Below are 20,677 nucleotides of genomic sequence, written 5' to 3'. Positions count from 1 at the left end.
AATACAACAATACAGCAATACAATCAAAACAAAAAATATGTACATTTGAACGTCAGAATCTTCAATAGATCAATTTCTATATTGTACCAAGATCACTGGATGCAGGTATAGTGCAGGAATATACAGAATGATTAGTCTTTAGGGTGGTTGTGTTCCGTTTGATATCCTTCTCCTATCACAGCAACTCACAAATCTTGCTGCTGTGTTTGCACATTGTTGTACTTCGCCCAACAGATATGGGAGTTTTTTGTCATTGGTCATGTTTTCAAAATTTCAAAAGTGTGTGGTTGTAATCTGTGGGAAGTATGTGTCTCTGATGTCTTGGTACAATGGACAGATGGTTAGGAAGTGTAGCTCGGTTTCCACTTCATTTTGTGTGCAGTGGGTGCATAGTCTGTCTTCTCTCGGGATACAGGTCTGCCTATGACGGCCTTTCTCGATCGCAAGACTGTGCTCACTGAGTCTGTACCTAGTTAGGATTTTTCTTTGTTTTGGGTCGGTCACGGTGCTCAGGTATTCTGCCACTGCGTATTCTCTGTTTAGGGCCAGATAGCATTCTAGTTTACTCTGCTTTTGTGTTGCTTCTTTCCAATGTGTCAGGTAGTTTTCCTTTTGCTGTTTTATAATTTGGTTTAGTCCAATGGGTTTTCTATCTCGTGGCTCTGTTTGTGTTTGTGCCCAGAGTTCCAGGGCCAGCTGGCTGAGGGGGCATCTCTCTAGAGTTTTGCTGTGTGTGAGTGCCTTGTTATGGAGTGCATCTAGGTCGCTTTCTTTTAGGTGGTTGTAGAACTTAAGTGCTCTCTTTTTTATTTTGATTATGAGTGGGTATATCGTCCTAATTCTGCCCTGCATGCATTATTTGGTGTTTTTCGCTGGGTACGGAGAATGGATTTGCAGAATTCTGTGTGTAGGGTCTCGGTTTGGTGTTTTCCCATTTTTCAAGGTCATGGTTTGCTAATGGTCCCCAGATCTCACAACCATAGAGGGAAATTGGTTCTATCACAGAGTCCAGTATTTTAAGCCAGGTTTTTATTGGGATGTCTATTTTGATGTTTCTTTTGATAGCATAGAATGCCCTTCTTGCCTTGTCTCTCAGGTCCTTTACAGCTTGGTTGTAGTTCCCTGTGCTGCTGATGTTTAGGCCAAGGTAGGTATAGTTTTTTGTTTGTTCTAGTGGGATTGTATTTAGGAAAAATTGATGGTTTTGGCGGCTGGATCTTTTTTGAAATATCATGATTTTAGTCTTAGTTAGGTTCACTGTCAGGGCCCATGTCTGGGAGAATTTGTGTAGGAGATCAAGTTGCTGCTGTAGTCCTTCCTTGGTTGGAGACAGCAGCAGCAGGTCATCTGCGAAAAGTAAGCATTTGATTTCTGTGTTTGCCAAGGGGATGCCTGGAGCTGTAGACTGTTCTAACGTTTTTGCTAATTCGTTGATGTATATGTTGAAGAGTGTTGGACTCAGGCTGCATCCCTGTCTAACTCCTCGGCTTTGGGGGAAAAAGTCTGCGTGCTTTTCGCCTATTTTAACTGCGCATTTGTTGTTAGTGTACATTGATTTTATGATGTCATAGGTTTTCCCCCCAATGCCACTTTCCAACAGTTTGTACATCAGACCCTCATGCCAAATTGAATCGAATGCTTTTTTGAAGTCGACAAAGCATGAGAATAATTTGCTTTTGTTTTTGTTTATTTGGTTGTCAATTAGGGTGTTTAGAGTGTAAATGTGGTCTGTTGTGCGATATTTTGGTAGAAAGCCAATTTGTGATTTGCTCAGGACATTGCTTTCTGTGAGGAAGTTTAGAATTCTGTGGTTGAGGATCATGCAGAGGATCTTTCTGAGGTTGCTGTTTACACAGATCCCGCGGTAGTTATTTGGGTCATATTTGTCTCCACTTTTGTGGAGTGGCATCAGCCCTTGGTTCCATGTGCTGGGGAAGATCCCAGAGCTGAGCACGATATTTAGGAGTTTTAGTATGGCCAGTTGGAATTTGAGGTCGGTGAATTTTATCATTTCATTTAGAATACCGTCTGCCCCACAGGCCTTCTTGGTTTTAAGTGTTTTTATTTTGTCTTGTAGTTCTTTTAGGTTGATTTGGGAATCTAGTGGATTCTGGTAGTCTTTTATGGCTGACTCTAGGTTTTGTAGTTTATCTTTTGGTTCACCCATATATCTCCATTTTGGATGGGTAGTTCGTCCTGTTTTAGCTTATTAAGTCTGTTCCAGTTTTCCCAGAAGCTGTTTGTCTGTATGGAATCCTCAATATCTTGCAGTTGGTTTCTAACATGTTGATCTCTTTTTTCTCTTACTGTATTCTTGTATTGTTTCAGTGTTTCCCCATATTGGAGACGTGTGTTGTGGTTGTCTGGGTCTCTGTGTTTTTGGTTTGATAGTTTCCTTAATTTCTTCCTGAGATTCTTGCAGTTATTATCGTACCATTTGTCATTCTCAACATTTTTTCTGGCTTTCCTGTTTGATACTTTTAGGTTTGCTAGTGAGGCTGTTAGTTCAAATATATGATTGAGGCCTTCTACTGCCCTGTTTACACTTTCACTGTTTTCAAGGTTTTTTCTAGGAACTGATCCAGTTGTGATTGGACTTGTTTTTGCCTAATAGCATTTTGAAAAGCTTCTGTGCTATGTTCATTCCATTTGTAACGTTTTCTTATAGTATGTAGTTTGTTTGGCGTTTGTTCTTTGTGTCTGTGTGTTGATCTGTTTAAATAGGCTGTGGTTCTGTTGTGGTCTGACAGGGGTGTTTGCGGGCTGACTGTGAAAGCTCTGAGAGATGCATGTATGTATATCTACCAAAGGAGTCTACCAAAGGAGTCAAAATAGGGCCCCTTTCTGGTCGTCTTTTCCTAATTTCCAAATTATTAATAATAATAATAATAATGATTTATTACTCATAGGCATAGCTGTATCTCTGTCCTGTATAATTCATAACTGCTGTACAGCCATGACAACCACATTTCTGCAATGGGATCAATCAATATTTTACTGTAGGCCTATATCCGTGTTCACTGTACAACAGATATTCACTGTATTAACAATACAATATTTTGGTGTTTTCATATCACATTCCGTGGTACAAACACACACACAAAGCTGTGCATAGGAGGGGCTAGCCCCCCTCAAAAAGGAAAAAGAATATCAATGTAATCAGAATGGCTGATTGAGCATGGCCTGTTGTTTATATGTGCCATGGGTTAATTAAAATCAAGATGTTTGTTGTGTTTCTGGCTGCTCGACAGAGGACATCAGTCAGCTAGGGGACTGTCATTTGGGAGTTCAACATGCCTTAGGCTTCACCCTTGTTATTCCCTCACACCTCAACCATGTTAACTAGTAAAAAGAAACACCTTGTCCTTTACCATCCTAATCCTCCACTCTTTCATGTTTTCCGTCTCAGTTCCCTCTGGAACCTGTCTTTGTCTTTCAGGTCTGTTGCATCATGGGTCAGACATACAGGCTGTCACTCAGATACTGCTGTCACCTCTACTGTCATTGACACTGATATCTCTATTCACGTTTTTCTTACAGCCCATAGTGCATTGCGTTTGTGTGTGCATAAGTTCCTCTTTCTCTTGCTGTGTTGCCAGTTTCGCAAGAGAAACAAGTGGCCAGGTTTCACAAATGAAAATAGCTGATCTACAAGCTCACAGCGACACGTTGTGAGGTTGTACATCCGTTATTTAAAAACACATTGAGAATAAATCGAAAGGCACAACATATGTTCAGATGGATGTCTGTGGACAATTACATAGCCTATTAATCTGGGGTTCCTTGATCTGAGGAAATGTGGAATCAAGCCCAAATAAGCAACTACTGTACACTTTAGAATCAAGCCCAAAAAAACATCAACCAGCAACTACCAATCATTTATTTGCAAGTGACTTTACAGAAAAAACAAGTCAAAGGTTGCTTATAATAAGCAGACATGGCAACACGGCCTGAAGGAAGCAAAGCACACACACAAGGAGCCCCAGTACCTTGGCGGGGAAAAACGTGGATATCAGGGGCCTTCAATGTTTTCCAAAAGGTCTGCGAAATCTGCTGAAATCATGTTCTGTGTGTATGGGAGATCAGCTTCTTGGTTAGCCTGATGGCGTCAGCTTAAATGATAGGCCCAGTTCTGCGTAACATTTGTGCCGCATAGCAGTAGCCTATGGAACGACTTGCACTGTTCAACTTTGAAATGCAGCTCAGTTAAATAGTACTGGACTAGGACGTCGCCTTCCTAGTAGGCCATTGGGCTGCAAGTCCAATGGCCTACTAGGACGTCGCCGTCCTAGTAGGCCATTGGACTGCAAGTCCAAGCCTGTCTTGAAATAGTAGGGACTATTCATGAACAACATTAAGTCACAGACATGCTTGAAATTGGGTCTGTACTGGAAACCCCAGATGTGGGTGTTGTCAGGGATTACGTAGTGGCATAAGGCGCCACAGGGGATGACATACTGTAGCACTGTGTATAAAACGTATAGCAACTGGACAAACAATGTGACAAAGGGGGTTAGACTTAGACAGTCAGTGGAGTGCAGCCATGAGAGCTTATTTAGACACACATCTGCTTTCACACCTGCACTTAACCTTGATATTGTTCTCTTCCTTCTCTCCGTTGTCTTCCTCGCCTTCCACTTCATGTGAGCTACAGGCACAGTTTAATGTCAACAGAATTTACAAGGACGGGGACTTCATTCTGGGTGGTTTGTTTCATGTCCACTACTATGCCGATTTCCCTGAGCTGTCTTTCACCTCCAAGCCACCGGAGTTGACTTGCTCTGAGTGAGTATCACAAATACAATAGCAAGCAAGAAAAGCACTGATTTGATAGATAGATATTACTATAGCGATGTTAGTATATTTAATATACAAAGCATTAAAGTGACATTAAAGTGACATTTTGTGTGTTAGATTTAACATTCCAGGGTTCAGATGGGCCCAGACCATGGCTTTTGCTATTACTGAGATCAACAGAAACCCCAGTCTACTGCCCAATGTGACTCTGGGGTATAGTGTCTACGATGCATGTTACACACTTGGAGTCTCATTCCGTGCTGCATTGTCACTGGCCAGTGGGAGAGAGAAGCAGTTTCACCTGGATGAGAGCTGTGTTGGGTCTCCTCCAGTGCTCGGTATCGTGGGTGATGATTCTTCAACACATTCTATTGCCATATCTAGAATATTAGGTTTGTACAAAGTGCCCATGGTAAGTTTCTCACTTGAACGCCCTATATTGGTGATAATCACCACTAATATTATATATGCTTACTTGCTTAGCATGTTTACTTTCAGACAGGGCAGATTGTGAAGCAGGTTTTCAAAAGGTTGGAGCACAATGCATCTGTGTTAGAGGTTTGATTATCTGTCCGAACCTGAGAGAAGGAGTTCTACAGCCAGACTGGTCAAATATAATGTCTGTTATTATACATAATAGTGTTATTATACGTAACATTTCAAACTAAAACCGTATCTATCAATCACTGTGATCAATATAACAATGTGACAATACAAAATGCATTGCAACATGCGCAGGCACCATGCTCCTGCAAGATCCTGTTTGTAATTCTGAAATCTGAATGCATTCCATGTCGTTAAATTGTGCAGGCACCATGCTCCTGTGTGATCCTGTTTGTAATTCTGAATGCATTCCATGTCGTTCAATTGTAATCCACAAAGTCTGATGTTAATTCCTTGAGAGAGAACAGAGCTGATCACAGTAGCACTGCAGACATCAAGTAAAGCAGACGATCTTGTGTGTGTGTGTGTGTGTGTGTGTGTGTGTGTGTGTGTGTGTGTGTGTGTGTGTGTGTGTGTGTGTGTGTGTGTGTGTGTGTGTGTGTGTGTGTCGTGCGTGTGTGCGAGTCTGCGTTTGTGTGTCAACATGTGCTCGCGTCACGCGTGTGTGTGCATGTACAACAAAAGAAGCAGAAGGCAATCCACTGTGTGTTTCCAATATAACTTCCAACAACCCAGATAGAGCGGAGCGTCTGATGGTGCTCTTGCAGGAATAATTTGACAATTAAAGTAGTATATTACAGAACAGATGTTTTATGCCTTTTGCAGATAAGTTACCATGCCATGTCCTCCTACCTGAGTGACGTGGATCAGTTCCCGTCCTTCTTTAGAACTATCCCAAGTTCTCTATCCCAGGTGAACTTCTACATATAAAAGATGTGCTGGTATCAAGTGTTACACTTTCCATTACTGCAGTGGTTCTCAAACATTTGAATGTCAAGGTCAAGAACCCCCAAATTGATCTGTATTTGGCCACAAAGACCCCCATCTGAAACAAGTGTGTGCCCGGGGACACCCATGAGATATTTTAGTGTTAAATGTTTTTCCAAATTAGTTTTTTTTAGGTTTTTCAAAACCTTTTCGAAAGCCAATCTACAAGCTCAAAAGTATATATATACGGATTCTTCTTTTGTTTTTCACTTCTGTTATTATGAGTGTTCTTCAGTACTGTAGTACCACCTGGTATGGATATTTGTCTGCAGCCCTAAAGTCACAACTGCTGCAACAACATATTTGTTCAAAGATTGTTGGACAACCACTTCAGAAACTTTATACATCCACGTATGATAACAGCATCCTAAGGTTAGCAAGGAATATCACCTCTAATACTAAGCATGTGTTGTATGGAGAATATAGGTTGCTACCTTCAGGAAGGAGATATGGTGTACCAGCATACAAGGTCAGACTAAAGAGGTCCTTTGTCCACCAGTCGACCTTGAGGCTTAATCAGGAGTTGTAGTAGCCACGGGGTAATCTAAGCGGTGGATATTGCTCTTGTCTTCATGTCTTTATGTATGTACATTGTCTTGTTCTTTGTGTTATGTCAAATGTGTGTATATGTGTTCTGCATACTTGGCTTCTGGGTCGCTAGACAAATTTCAGTGTGAACTGACAATACAGTACTATATCATATATATATATATATATATATATATATATATATTATACTTTTGAGCTTGTCTTTAAGGAACATGTCCCACCAACATTTTGCTACTTGCACACATGAGTGAGTGACTAGTGACAAACACATTCTGATTCTCTTGATTCTATGCGAATAATCTAGCCTAATCACTCCCTTCTTTATCCAATCAGATACGCGCTATCCTCCAGATTATGAAACAATTTGGGTGGACCTGGGTAGGACTGCTTTTTAACGATGATGACTATGGCTGGGATGCTTCCCAAATCTTCCAGTCTGACCTGGCCCAGTCTGGTGTGGGTTGTCTGGCATATGCAGAGGCTATTCCATTTGACGGTGACCCGGCTGAAATTCAAAGGATTGTCTCTGGGATGAAGAAGTCCACAGCTCGCATTGTCGTTGAATTTATGTATGGGTTCAATGTGGTTCACCTGATGGAAGAGGTTGGGGTTATGATAAATGTTACTTTGGAATATAGAAATGATTTTAAATAAATACTTGTTTGTAACATACATACTTTACATACATACATACATACATACATACATACATACATACATACATACATACATACATACATACATACATACATACATACATACATACATACATACATACATACATACATACATACATACAGGTGGTAAAGCAGAATGTTACAGGTCTGCAGTTCGTATCCGATGTGGGTTGGATGACAGCTGACATCCTCCAGACTCCTCACTTCATGCCCTACATGAGAGTCCTGGGTGTTAACATCCGTCATGGAGAGTTACCAGGTCTCAAGGACTTCTGGTTAAAAATGCATCCTGACAACAGCCAGGAAAATACCTTTGTGAGTCTTTTGGTTAAGTCAGTATTTAGACTGCAATTTGTTTTTAAAATGTTCCAAAGGTATTATTATGAATACATTGTGTTTCTTCAGGTCAGGCAGTTTTGGGAGAACACATTTCGGTGTAAATTTGCACCACTTCCGTCAGAGTGGGTGGATGCTGGTGGAGGGGTGTGCACCGGACAAGAGGACCTAAGAACAGCAGAAGAAGCTACACTTTTTGATGTGTCTGACCTCAGGACAGAGTATAACGTGTACAAGGCTGTGTATGCTCTGGCCCATGCCCTCCATGACATGTTGCAGTGTGTGCCAGGAAGAGGGCCTTTCAGTGGGCACAGCTGTGCCAGTTTACGGACTATACAGCCATGGCAGGTATAATATAAAGTTTACAGTGTCATGGTCTGGCCCTCTGCCTGTCTATTCCCCTCTTTCTGTATCTCTCCCTCTGCCCAGTTGTGTCAATAGATATATATATATAAAGTCTAGATGGCTTAAGGCAGAGTTTCTGGCGTCGTTCACCCGGCGGCCATCTTACTTCGGGGCTACAGTATGTTCAATGGCAGCTCAAACAAAAACTTTTTATTACAAACGTTGTCCACGTGGTTATGATTCAGGACGCTTATCTGCTTAATTTTGTTTTTTTATATGAACGTCGTATAAAAGCATATAAGTATGCAGACGTCTCTGACGTTTATAACAAACCAAACCGTTTGAAAATCGGTTGAAAATTGAGCAAGTTGTGGTTATTTAAAAGTACATGCCCCATAGACACAATGTTATGCAGCCCCGAGGTAAGATGGCCGCCACGTAGCGACGTCGCTCTCCATTGGCCAGAGCGCGGGTGAGCCATCTAGCTTTCTTATATATATCTATGGTTGTGTCTGCCTTTCCACTTTGGCCACTCCCACTTCCCATTGCAGCCCTCAGTCCTAGTTACACACCTGGTTCCCAGCCCAGCCCATTACAAACCTGTGAACTCTGCTACAATCAACCTATAAATACTGGACTCATTGCTCAAACAAACTGTCAGAACATAATTCTTTGTCCAGTGCTCAACGTCGTTGTCCCCTGCGCTACCTTCATGTTTTGGGTTTGTCATTTTGTATTACTTGCATTCTTGGACTTCCTGGTCGTGGCTGCTTCATGCTCCTGAAAGGTTTTTGCTTTTTGGACTTCTGGTTTATTGCTTTGCTACTGCTACTTATTTTGTAAGCTTGACTTTCTGTTTAATAAACCAGTTATTTTGAACTTTCCTCTGCATTTGGGTTCAGTCATTCTGCTACTGTGACACACAGTTTACCTGTTGTTAATCATTAGGCCTACAGTTGGATTGTAATTAATTAAAAAAGTGTACTTCTTGGAGTGCAGGTCTCACTCTCCACCAGGCCTGATCAACACAACACACAACACAACGTCGTCATGAGATGCAACTGTCACAGGAGACTCAGGCTTCGTACACACCTAAAGAACAACTATTGGAAAAGCATTGAGGCGGCCATGAAACACGGGCAGCACAGAGCATGTTCGTCTGATGTGTGTACGAAGCCTCAGTGAGTCAGGACACGAGGAAGTTGCTTTGAGAAATAAAGTTTGATATAACAGATGGTGCAACTCTTCACGTTTGTGGCAACCTCTATGAAAGCGGCTGAACCCCAGGCACAGACAGCTGTGACAAAATACTGTTCATGCTTTGCTTACAATATATGGTGCAAATAATTAAAGGGTTTACTTAAAGGACCACTTCACCACTTTTCAACTTATCTTTATATAATTTGTCCTCAATGTTCATAAAATACTTTATTTTCTCTACTCAGTCTGTGTCTCATAGATCTGTTCATGGGCAGTTCAGAAACCCATCCACCAGTGACATCATCGTTAGGCAGATTATTGAGGGGTGCACTTTTTGTCCTAATTCGTGTCACATTTGCCATTGACAATGAAAGGAGAATTTACATCATGTGTCTGAGCAATATAATACATATAATTCTCGTTGATATTAATTGCGTCGCTATATAACGAGAAGTGGTATAGTGCGGGGCATTGTGTAATGCCTTATCTCAGTGATGTGAAAGAACTAGGGCATGTTGACTAAATGATGTACGATGATAAGAGCGCCCCTCACTTCACACGGGTGTTGTTTTTAAACAAGATCTTTTATTTATCTTTTTTATTATCGTGAGAACGATGGCTTCCATTATCGCATTGCATTCCCCATCAATGATGACACTGGTGGACGGGTTTCTGAACTGTCCACAGCACTGCTATGAGACAGACCTAGTTAAAAGAAATGTGTGGTATTTGATCATGAACATTAGTGAGGACCAATTATATGAAGGTATGTTGAAAAGTGGTGAAGTGGTCCTTTAATACAATAAAGGTTAATGTAACTTGAGTATATCATTGCCATTGGCAAGCAGAAACCTCATCTATCTCCATATTTTAACTTTTTGTGTTTTTTTTGTAAATTAATGCCCTATTTGATCATATATTAATTACAGTGTCACACAAAAGCAAAAAAAAGTACCAGATCTGCAGCAAAGCGACGAGTTTTGAGTTTATTTCTGCTACGTTTCATGTTTTTGAATTTGAATCCTGAAAAGCAACGGACTTTGGACAGATGAGGTTTCCACCCGACAGAGACGACATTGCACACAGTTTGGTGACTCTCTTGATAATTTTGCTCATAACCATTTCTAGCTTGTATATTACCTGGAAAAGATCAACTTCACCACATCATTTGGGGATGAAGTAACATTTGATGAGAATGGTGATCCATCACCAATCTATGATGTCATTAACTGGGTGTGGCTCCCTGACGGAAGCGTAAAGGTCATCAATGTAGGTGTGTTCAAGCAGTCAGCCTCTGGAGATGAAGAACTTACTCTTGATGAAGACGTAATCTTCTGGAGATTTGAATCCAAAAAGGTTAATCTGGCTTTCTAAGAATCAAAGCAAATGTTGAGCTCATGATGTGAATTTTAGACTGACCATCGTTTCCACTTTCCTCTGTAGCCTCCTCGGTCAGTGTGCAGTGAGAGCTGTTCTCCTGGAACCCGTGTGGCCCGAAGGAAAGGCCAACCTGTCTGTTGCTTTGACTGCATTGCTTGCTCTGAGGGAGAGATCAGCAATGAGACCGGTAGATATATTGATTATTATATTTTTGTGTACCTGTTCCTGCATACAAAGGCCTCTATTTTCGCCGGTGCCTTATCCGATCCGATCACGTGATTGGAAATCGGGGTCGATCACGTCATTTTCAAATGATCGGAATCGGATCGAGAGCAAATAAACGTGATCGGGACATCCCTTGTATCCATATTATATCCATATCATGATATTAGACTGGATATTGTTTGTGTTTGGGCAAAAGTGTAAATATCGGATCTGGAAAAATCGGTATAAGCAGATACTCAAAATCAAATGATCGGAATCGGATAGGGAGCAAAAAAACGTGATCGGGACATCCCTACCCATATCCCTAAACTTCTTTGCCTTTTTTTTACTATTTGTTTTTCAAAATAGACCTGTCTGAAGTAAGTGGTGCAACAGCGCCCCCTGTTGGTACCCCCGACAGACAGACAGACAGACAGACAGACAGACAGACAGACAGAGCTGATCCTTGAAATGGTTGCACCACTTGGGCCTCACTCAGGCCTCATTCACACGTACCAAACACCAATCAAGCAATGTTTGGTCGTTTTTTTGTTTTTTTGGGCCACCACAATGCTTTTCCAATGGGAGTCACATGGTTTGATCAAACATTTGTGTTTGATCGCTGATTGCTGATTGCTCCCCCCTCATCAAACAAAAATGTTTGGTCAAACCATGTGACTCCCATTGAAAATGAATTGGAGCAGCAATCAAACAGCAATCAGACATCACACACGGACCGAACATTTGTTGTGTAGGTGTGAACTAGGCCTCAGACCTTTACTGCATTGCTGTATGCTTGTTGGATGAATGTTGTGTAGTGTCATGGCCGCCCCAATGCATTTCCAATGGGAGTCACATGGTTTGACACAACATTTGTGTTGTATGAGGGGCGCAGTCGAAACACAGCCGAAAGCCATACAACAGCTTGTAGTCCAAAATGTGGACTACAAACCATGTGACTTCCATTGGAAAGGCATTGGGGCGGCCATGACACTACACAACATTCATCCAACAAGCATACAGCAATGCAGTAAAGGTCTGAGTGAGGCCTTAGAGAATAGGGCCAAAAGTGCCCAACCCTCATGGGTTTATAAGACACCATAACGATTACAGCATGTTTGTTTTCACATAAAAGTGTTCTGTCTTCCCAAGCTTGAAATATAAAAATAGCCACAAAACATATTTCAAGATTTTCTTTATCTAAATTGAGGAAATCAAATCAACAAGACATTTTACTAACAATTCCCTTTCTCATATTCTCATATTCATATTTAAGGCTGCATTACAACAATTTAACCATATATTTCCTTTTTTCCCTGGGTACACAGGTGGCATTAAACCTGCCAGTCTTCAGAGCAATGTACTGTTTTAGAAAGAGACTGTACTGTTTGTCCCTTTAATGTCCTACTCTTTTGTTAGACTCTACAGAGTGTAAAAGTTGTGCAGAGGACTTCTGGTCCAATCCCCAGCTTGACCACTGTGTCCCTAAGAGTGTGGAATTCCTCTCCTTCCATGAGGCCCTGGGTATCTTCTTGACAACTATCTCATTGCTAGGCACACTTATCTGTGGCATTGTCCTGGGAATCTTCATCTATCATCGAAGCACACCCATGGTACGTGCCAACAATTCAGAACTCAGCTTTCTGCTCTTGTTGTCACTCAAACTATGTTTTTTGTGTTCACTTCTGTTCATTGGTCGTCCCGTTCTCTGGACTTGTCAGCTGAGACATGCAGTATTTGGGATCAGCTTTGTGCTGTGTGTCTCATGTATCCTGGTAAAGACTATGGTGGTGTTGGCTGTGTTCAAGGCCTCCAAGCCTGGGGGTGCAGACATTATGAAGTGGTTTGGTGCCATGCAGCAGAGAGGAACCGTTCTGGGTCTTACTTTCATCCAGGGAATAATTTGCACAGCCTGGCTTGTGTCTGCATCACCAACTCCTCATAAAAACACACAATACCAAAGTGATAAGATAGTCTATGAGTGTGGGGTGGGATCAACTGTTGGTTTTGCAGTGCTGTTGGCCTATATTGGTTTACTGGCACTCATCAGCTTCCTCCTGGCATTCATGGCACGGAATCTTCCAGACAACTTCAATGAAGCCAAGTTAATAACTTTCAGCATGTTGATCTTCTGTGCCGTGTGGGTAGCCTTCATCCCAGCATATATCAGCTCTCCAGGTAAATATGCAGATGCAGTGGAGGTATTTGCTATTTTAGCATCTAGCTTTGGCCTTTTGTTGGTGCTGTTTGGACCAAAGTGTTATATAATAATTTTGAAACCTGAGAGAAACACTAAGAAGTCCATCATGGGTCGAGGCAGAGACAAAGAGTTCTTATAACTGTCAAGGGTGCCTGACCCTTGACACTATAGGAGTGTCCATATGGGAGTGTCCACTGGAGGAAACCGAGGGAAGTACAAGCCTTCTGCACCTTTAATGTCTAACCTCATGTATGCCTGCTGCAATTTGGACCTTGATGCATTGCCACTCTTTTGCACCTTATGTCTAACCTCATGTACCTGCTGTTTATTGTGTCTATGTAGATATCTTTGATGATTTAACATATATATACTCCATATATTACTAAAAGCAGCCAAACATGTACCGTATCACCATTAAGTGGTTAACAGCAGATCTGCAATCAAACATGGAACAAATCACAGACTTCAAACACATAGATCTGTATTAAAGGTGGAGTCCTGTTATTATATATAGAATTATATTGACATTCACTACTGTAACTGTAAAATATACAGTACATCACTGTTAAAATCACACACACCCTTAGCCTACAGCGGCTGTGTGTGTGCACACATGCACACGTGCACGCACACACACACACTTTATTTGTCCTATTTTGTACAATTAATACTAGTCTTTTTTCATCTACCTATGCTCCACCTGAAAGACATGATTGCATCATGTTGCTTAAAATGAAATAAAATAATTCAACCAGTAGATGGCAGCGATAGGCTAATAGAACGTAAGCTGCTACATGGCAGCCTAAACTAAATTAATGTCTCCTCTCCTATAGCCTACAATAAATCAGTGACATCAATGAATAATAATCTGATGCTATAGGCCTAGGTCAGACAGACAGACGATCAGAGGCCCAGGCCGCTTGGGAAGCAGAAGGTTCCCGGTTCGATCCCGGGCCCCCCAGACTTAGGACCATATTAAACTATTTTGAAAAACATTAAAATTGTTCGACTAGCCGATCTACACCAACACGTTGTGAGCTTGTAGATCGGATATTTGAACTATTCAAAAATGTTTTTCAAAATAGTAAAAAAGGCAAAGAGATTTAGGCATAAGGGGTTTAGCATGGATGCAAATAGGGCCCTTAGTTAGTGTCAAAGTCTGTGTGTGTAGTGTGTGTGTGAATGGGTGAATTTTAGGCTAGTGCACAATCTAATGCGGTTTCTAAAGCAACCGATGCAGCGCTATATAAATGATCAGACAGATCACACAAATATAAGCTTCCTTTTGCTCTGAGCAAGGCTGGTAATGAAACGTGTTCGCTCCTTGTAACTTTTTGCCGCAGGTGCTTGAAAAGCAGCCTGGAATACATTCAATAACACTTATAAAGACGACCACAACCCAGAGCCTTAGATATAGACAGAGTTACGCAAACTGTGTTCACTTCATGGGGCCAGTCCAATTGCGGCTCTCCTACATAGACTTCTATTGAGAATGGGGACAACCAACCAAGTCCTGGACCGGAAGTAGGCAGAAATGCATTGGACCCAGGCAACAGCCCAGCTTTAATGATCTTAAATCCCTTTATTTTAGATTGTTTTGTAGGAATAGTACACCAAACATTAAAGACTTTAGTTGTTACTGTACAATACTTTAAAACAGTTTGCATGTTGCACACATGCTTAAAATAGCTCTTATTTGCGCCGCCCTCGTTGAAAACAATGTATTTCCAACTCCAGCCTGTCTCAGTTCAGGCTGCATGAACAGCGCTCAAGCACTCTGTTTCTGCACCCTCAATATCGTAACTCTTCTATTAGATGGCTCTGCCACAACCTTAGTGGACACCTTTTCACATTGGCTGCTTCTAATCTAGGCTGTCTCTAAGCCAATCGGAGACTTACCCATAAAACCCATAGTCTGAACGCTGTAACGTGAAGCCCTATAGGGGGAGGGCGTAGTGAAGCCCTATAGGGGGAGGGCCTAGTGAAGCCCTATAGGGGGAGGGCGTAGTGAAGCCCTATAGGGGGAGGGCGTAGTGAAGCCCTATAGGGGGAGGGCGCCTACATGTAGGCTAGTAGGATGCTAGGCTACTTGGCTGCCAGTCTGTAGTTCATACGTAAGTTTGCTTGTCAGTGACGCTGGTATGCACTCTGTCACTGCAGTACACCATCTTCCATCTCTCCTAATCACAATTAACTCTTCTACTCTATGGCTTCTGGATCGACGGTGGTATTATTATTATTCGCCGTTAGAAAATGTTCGGGTGTTCTGATCTGATAGCCACCTCTCCTCCCCTTACGTCATCATCATCATCCTTTGAGTGCCCTTGAGATCTGCGACAAAAGCTGCTTCCACTGGTCTCTGTTGCTCATTGCCACACCAAGTTCATTCACAGTCAGTCCTGTGTTCCTACTCAGAACATCACACACACACACACACACACACGCACACACACACACACACACACACACACACACACACACACACACACACACACACACACACACACACAACCACCAAACGTACCTTAGTCACGTCATCAAGAATGGGGTCCCTTATCGGTTGGTGGACAACACCGACATACATACCCAGCCGATCGCAGTACTTGTGCGCTCTGCTTGAATAAAAAGATGCACAACGGAGACGGCCAATTAGCAGCAGTGCTTGCTGCACGTGGCAGTAATGACAAGAGTCATTCTCTTGTTTCTAATAGTCGGTTCTGCGTGGCTGAACACTCTATGCTCATGAAAGCGTCCAGAGGAAGCGCACCTGCTTATGTTCCAGAAATAGTTAAAAGGGAGTTGAAGTTCAATGGGCTGTAGCCGGTGGGGGGCGTGTCTCGTACATTTTTGAAGGGCGCTAGCCCCTCCTATATTCAGCTATTAGTGTATTCAGTGTATTAGTGTATCAGCTATTTTTGTCCTACACTAAGATTAAATTCCCATTGACAATGAATGGACAATTTTACGCATAGTGTCTGAGCATATAGATGTGTTATGTCATGATGATGATGATAGCGCCCCTCACTTCACACGGGTGTGATTTTTGATAAAATATGTAAATATTGAATCAACCTAAACGATCTCGGTTGCACACAAAGTCCTTGAGTATATCTCTAAATGACCCCCAGAATTGTTGTAACGGGATGTACCCCTTTATCCCGTTAGCTGTTCTCAAATCTAAACAGAAGGGGGCTTAATAGAACCCTGCTCACACGCCAGGATTGATGTAAAGTTATTTCTTCTGGCCACGCTTTCAAAGGAACACTCGATGTCTGTATTTCAGTTAAGACACAATTCTTACAGCATGCAACTGAAACAGCAACACATTGTGATTTGTATGCTTGTTATAGCCAGAGCCCTTCCATCTAGATATACGTTTCTGTACAGAAAGTATGTTTTTACTATAGGCTACTACTGTATCTGAGCACAGCAGGCCTCTTCTCAGAATACACACCTCGCAGGGCAGAAAAGGCAGCGAATAACTAAATCCCTTCACAGGGAAAACACAGGGAGAGCAGCCCGGAAACCTAATGTAAGATAACACATTAATGATCAAACACAAGGCAGTCCATTAAATAAGGACGGTGGCAATCAGCGCACCTGCAGCCACGGGTGGCAGCGTTCTATAATTAAAGTCTCACAGTCGCACACAGCACGGAGGGGGGAGGGAAAACATCACCGGGGGAACAACGGGGAAAACCATAGACTGTAGAAAATAGGGGAAACATGAGGGAGGCGACCCAGGCATGGCACAATCTAGGCACAGAGGGGGTAGCTGCCAGTGTAGCTGGACCGTGGGGCCCTGCGAGACTGCCCGGACGGGACCTCTGATAACAGCCCACCAGCAGGGGAGAGTTTCCCCGGCCGGACGTAGAAGGAACACGTTATTCCGACCAGTTCCTTTTTCCTCCATCAGGCACCCCGGCTGGCCAGGGGGAAGTAGTTTAGAGACCGGATTACTGCATGTTATTTGTGAGGGTACCTACCCTAGGGGACACGGGGAGAACATGCAAACTCCACACAGAAAGGCCCTTTTGCCAACCCCACCTACACCTAGGTTATGGGCACTGATGACGCAGAGGAGAGAACACGCCCACAGCGTCCCCAGCAGGAACTACCCAACAGCACTACCGACTGTGCCACCTTGCCCTCATAGTGAGTCCTAGACGGCCAGGAACAGATTGCAGAGTGCGGCTCACTCTTGGACAAACGCACGGAGAAGACGGGAGCCACAACCCCCGGGACGAACAGCTCAGCAGCCTGCTGCCAGCATCTTGTCATCGCTGACCCAGGAGGAAAGGAGCACTACACAGAGACAGGCACACGCACACCGAGCACTCAAGAACCAGTCACGGGAAGGCACATGGGAACCAATACGATACAAACTAACACACTCACTCAAAAGTTAAAAAAAAAGTCAAAGTCGTATAAGATTTGTCACCCAAGTGAAATTTGTTCTCCGCATTTGACCCATCTCTTGCGGCAGTGAGCCACAGCCAAGGAGCGGTGAGCTCCTTGGCTGCCGTGCCACGCTTGGGAACCATTTTGATTAGTTGATTTGACCCCCCAATCCAACCCATTGATGCTGAGTGCCAAGCAGGGAGGCATTGGGCAACATTTTTAGTCTTTGGTATGACACGGCCGGAGATCGAAACCCCGACCTCCCAGTTTCAGGGCGGACACTCTAACCACAAGACCACTGTCTGTCACACAGAAGGAAATGGGGAAAAAACACAAGGGTGAGACAAAAAACACAGCTCTGAAAACCAAAACAGCTGACAAAAACTAGAAAACTGCTAACCACAAAGCGAAAAACAAAACTACACACTATAGCCCGCCCTGGTCTGACGGGACAATCTAACAGAGTTCCATTTTATTTTCAGAGACGGAGTACAACCATGGCATAGCCATTCCTTCAGCCTGACGGCCTCAGAGTGGCAACACACAATGCAGACAGTTTTTACTTGTTATATAGATGTGGATGGCAGAGGAGTGGGCTCGGTCAGTGACCACCTAAAACCATGGTCAACATCTCCATATTAGTTGTGGTCACAAAGGAAGCACTAGGTGTTCTGTTTTGTTCTGTTTGCCGGCCACTGCTACAGAGCTGACAATGAGGTTATATTTTCCCTTCTTCTCTGGAGTCCTGCCTCAGGGCGGACCAGAGGTAGAAAGCTGTCGTTCCCTGATGTCATCGTTAGGGACACATGCTTCAGTAGGCAGGAACTGGGGGTGGCAATGAAGGACCGGGAAGTCTGGCGTAGCATTGTGGAATCCATGATCTCGAAAAATGATGATGATGAGGTGTTCTAACAACACCAGACCATTTGTTTGTTGTCATCAATAGTGGCCAGTATAACTATTCTGAGATGCCTATAGCCTGCAACCGTGACTGTGAAGCCAGGATCGGACTATACAGCCACCTCACAAATAGGAGAAGATGGTCATCATCGGACACGATGGACAACCACAAGCAAGCAAGCCCAGCTGAGAGACAGGCACTTTAGAGAGATTCAGAGATTGTCACCCTGAATGGAGTATTACAGCAGAAAATGTGAAGTGTGGTTCATCAAAATATTCTTCAACGGCAGGAGGAAAAGGTCTAACTAAGTGCCCAGATATGAATTTGACCGCAGACCCCCATTTGAAAAATTTTTGTTTCAGGGATCCCCCATAAGAAAATAGCAGATCTACAACGTTGTGAGTATATAGATTCACTATTTGCAAGTGGTTGAAGTATAAAATAGGGTTAAAGTGGATAAACTGGGCCTGGGCCATGGCTCAGTGGTCCAGGCACCGTGGCTGGTAACCCAGTCTGGCAGTGTGCCGCGGGTTCGACTCCCGATCCCGACGGCCTTTACTGCATGTCTTCCCCCCCATCTCTCTCCCCATTTCCTGTCAGCCTACTGTCTGTCCCTCCATAAAAAATATAAAATAAAGGCGAAAGCCACAAAAAAAACATTTTAAAAGTGGATAAACTGATTTTAATGTTATATTCATTCATTCTGCTGGGGATCCCATGACACCCTTTCAAGGACCCCCGGGGAGTCCCCGGACCCCACTTTGAGAACAACTGCATTACATCATGCAGTCATCAGGCCATATTACACAGGGGATTCATGACAGTTTGGAGATTACAGTGCTTTCATTGGGGGAAAAAAGTGTCTAAAATGTTTTAATTTGAGGTTTCTGCCATCATTCTTCTCGAGTTTCATAAACTCTCAAGCCTTTAAAAGCGTTAATAACTAATATTAAAATATTGGCATGACAAATGCATTATATCTGTGCCACAGCATTCCAGATAAACTTGCCTTTTACAGTAATGTATATTTTGCCTGTCAACATTTATAAGTATAGGGCTAATATACTATACACATACTATAGGCTTATGTTTCTCAACTATGCAATGAAGGCAGATGTGAAAAGTGACCTAGCCTTATACATAAAACTGTTACTGTATAGACTGTAATGGGTTTACTTAGGTCCATTATTACACTCTGAGAATGTAATAATACTGAGGATTTTATAGCGTACATGGGAAATATGACGTGTCTCATGTAAAGGGTTGTATGCTAATGTTCGATAAGAACACAAAGTAACACAAAATAAAATGATGTCTTTAAGTTTCTGTTGGTTTATTTCTGTATGGTGGATGTGGCAACCTATCATTTATTAGGGTGTTAATAGGATGAAAACTAGACCATAACAACTCTCATATGGTTTCCCAGGTTGGAGGAGAGCATGCTGATGTGCTGTTGGCACAACGCTAGCCTGATTTCAGGCTCATTCAAAGTGATTGCATGGCATCAGTGATGATGGCCGGTAGTGTAAACTAAACTGAACGGATCTAATGCATAAATGCAGGGGTTATTTTTCAGGCCAAGGACCCCTTAGCTGAGGTACAGCTATGAGAGAGGAGATGGAGCATGCACCCCATATTTATCTCATTCAGGATGGGAACCTGTCCTTGACATGAAATAGTTTGAGAACCACTGATATCGAAACATAGGTTTTTCAGAATACTGTCATGATTAAAGTAGAAGGCATTTTGTAGAATCTGGTCTCAGTCCTAACCTTTTCATACTATAGTTTTCCACAGATAACTTCATAGACGTGTTTGACATCACTATCATCAGTGTTAATGTTAATGTTTTTATTTGTTTGTTCACTAATTATCTTTTCTATTAATATGTTGGATTAATGTATTGTATTAATGTATTTTCAGACATTTTGGCTATTTTTGGCTGCTCTTTTTCCTGCCTCACTACCAAATTAAATCTCCACAAATATAGCCAGCTTGTAGATCTGCTATTTTTGTCGAATTGTCCCCCAGAATGCTATCAGATTCAAGTGCTTAACCCTATAGAACACCATCACTAAACAAAGGCATATTTTCCCCAATTTTATTTTGATGAGAAATATTCCATAGAATATTTCTCATCAAAATATATTGAAGTACAGCAATACATGGCAACTTGAGGTACTCATCATGGTATCATGGGGGGCCCTATCATAGGTGAAAAACGTGCATATTGTTTTAAAAATATTACTAAAAAAA

The 20,677-nt window shown here is 42.5% G+C and overlaps 1 protein-coding gene across 1 annotated transcript in view; it reads right to left on the bottom strand.

The window, feature by feature from the left end:
* The window catches only part of LOC306923996 (arg8-vasotocin receptor-like), a gene marked incomplete at both ends in the record, with an annotated part of 101,245 nt that overhangs the window by 15,147 nt on the left and 65,421 nt on the right, over positions 1-20,677 (bottom strand). The window contains one exon of the mRNA XM_079502340.1: positions 17,251-17,424. Coding sequence (XP_079358466.1) covers positions 17,251-17,424 — 174 coding nt within the window. The remainder of the gene's footprint in view (positions 1-17,250; positions 17,425-20,677) is intronic.

Source organism: Electrona antarctica, assembly GCF_951216825.1.
Source record: "Electrona antarctica genome assembly, chromosome: 5".
Taxonomy (NCBI): Eukaryota; Metazoa; Chordata; class Actinopteri; order Myctophiformes; family Myctophidae; genus Electrona; species Electrona antarctica.
Note: the sequence above shows the minus strand (reverse complement) of the source record. Positions and strands in the feature narration are given on the sequence as shown.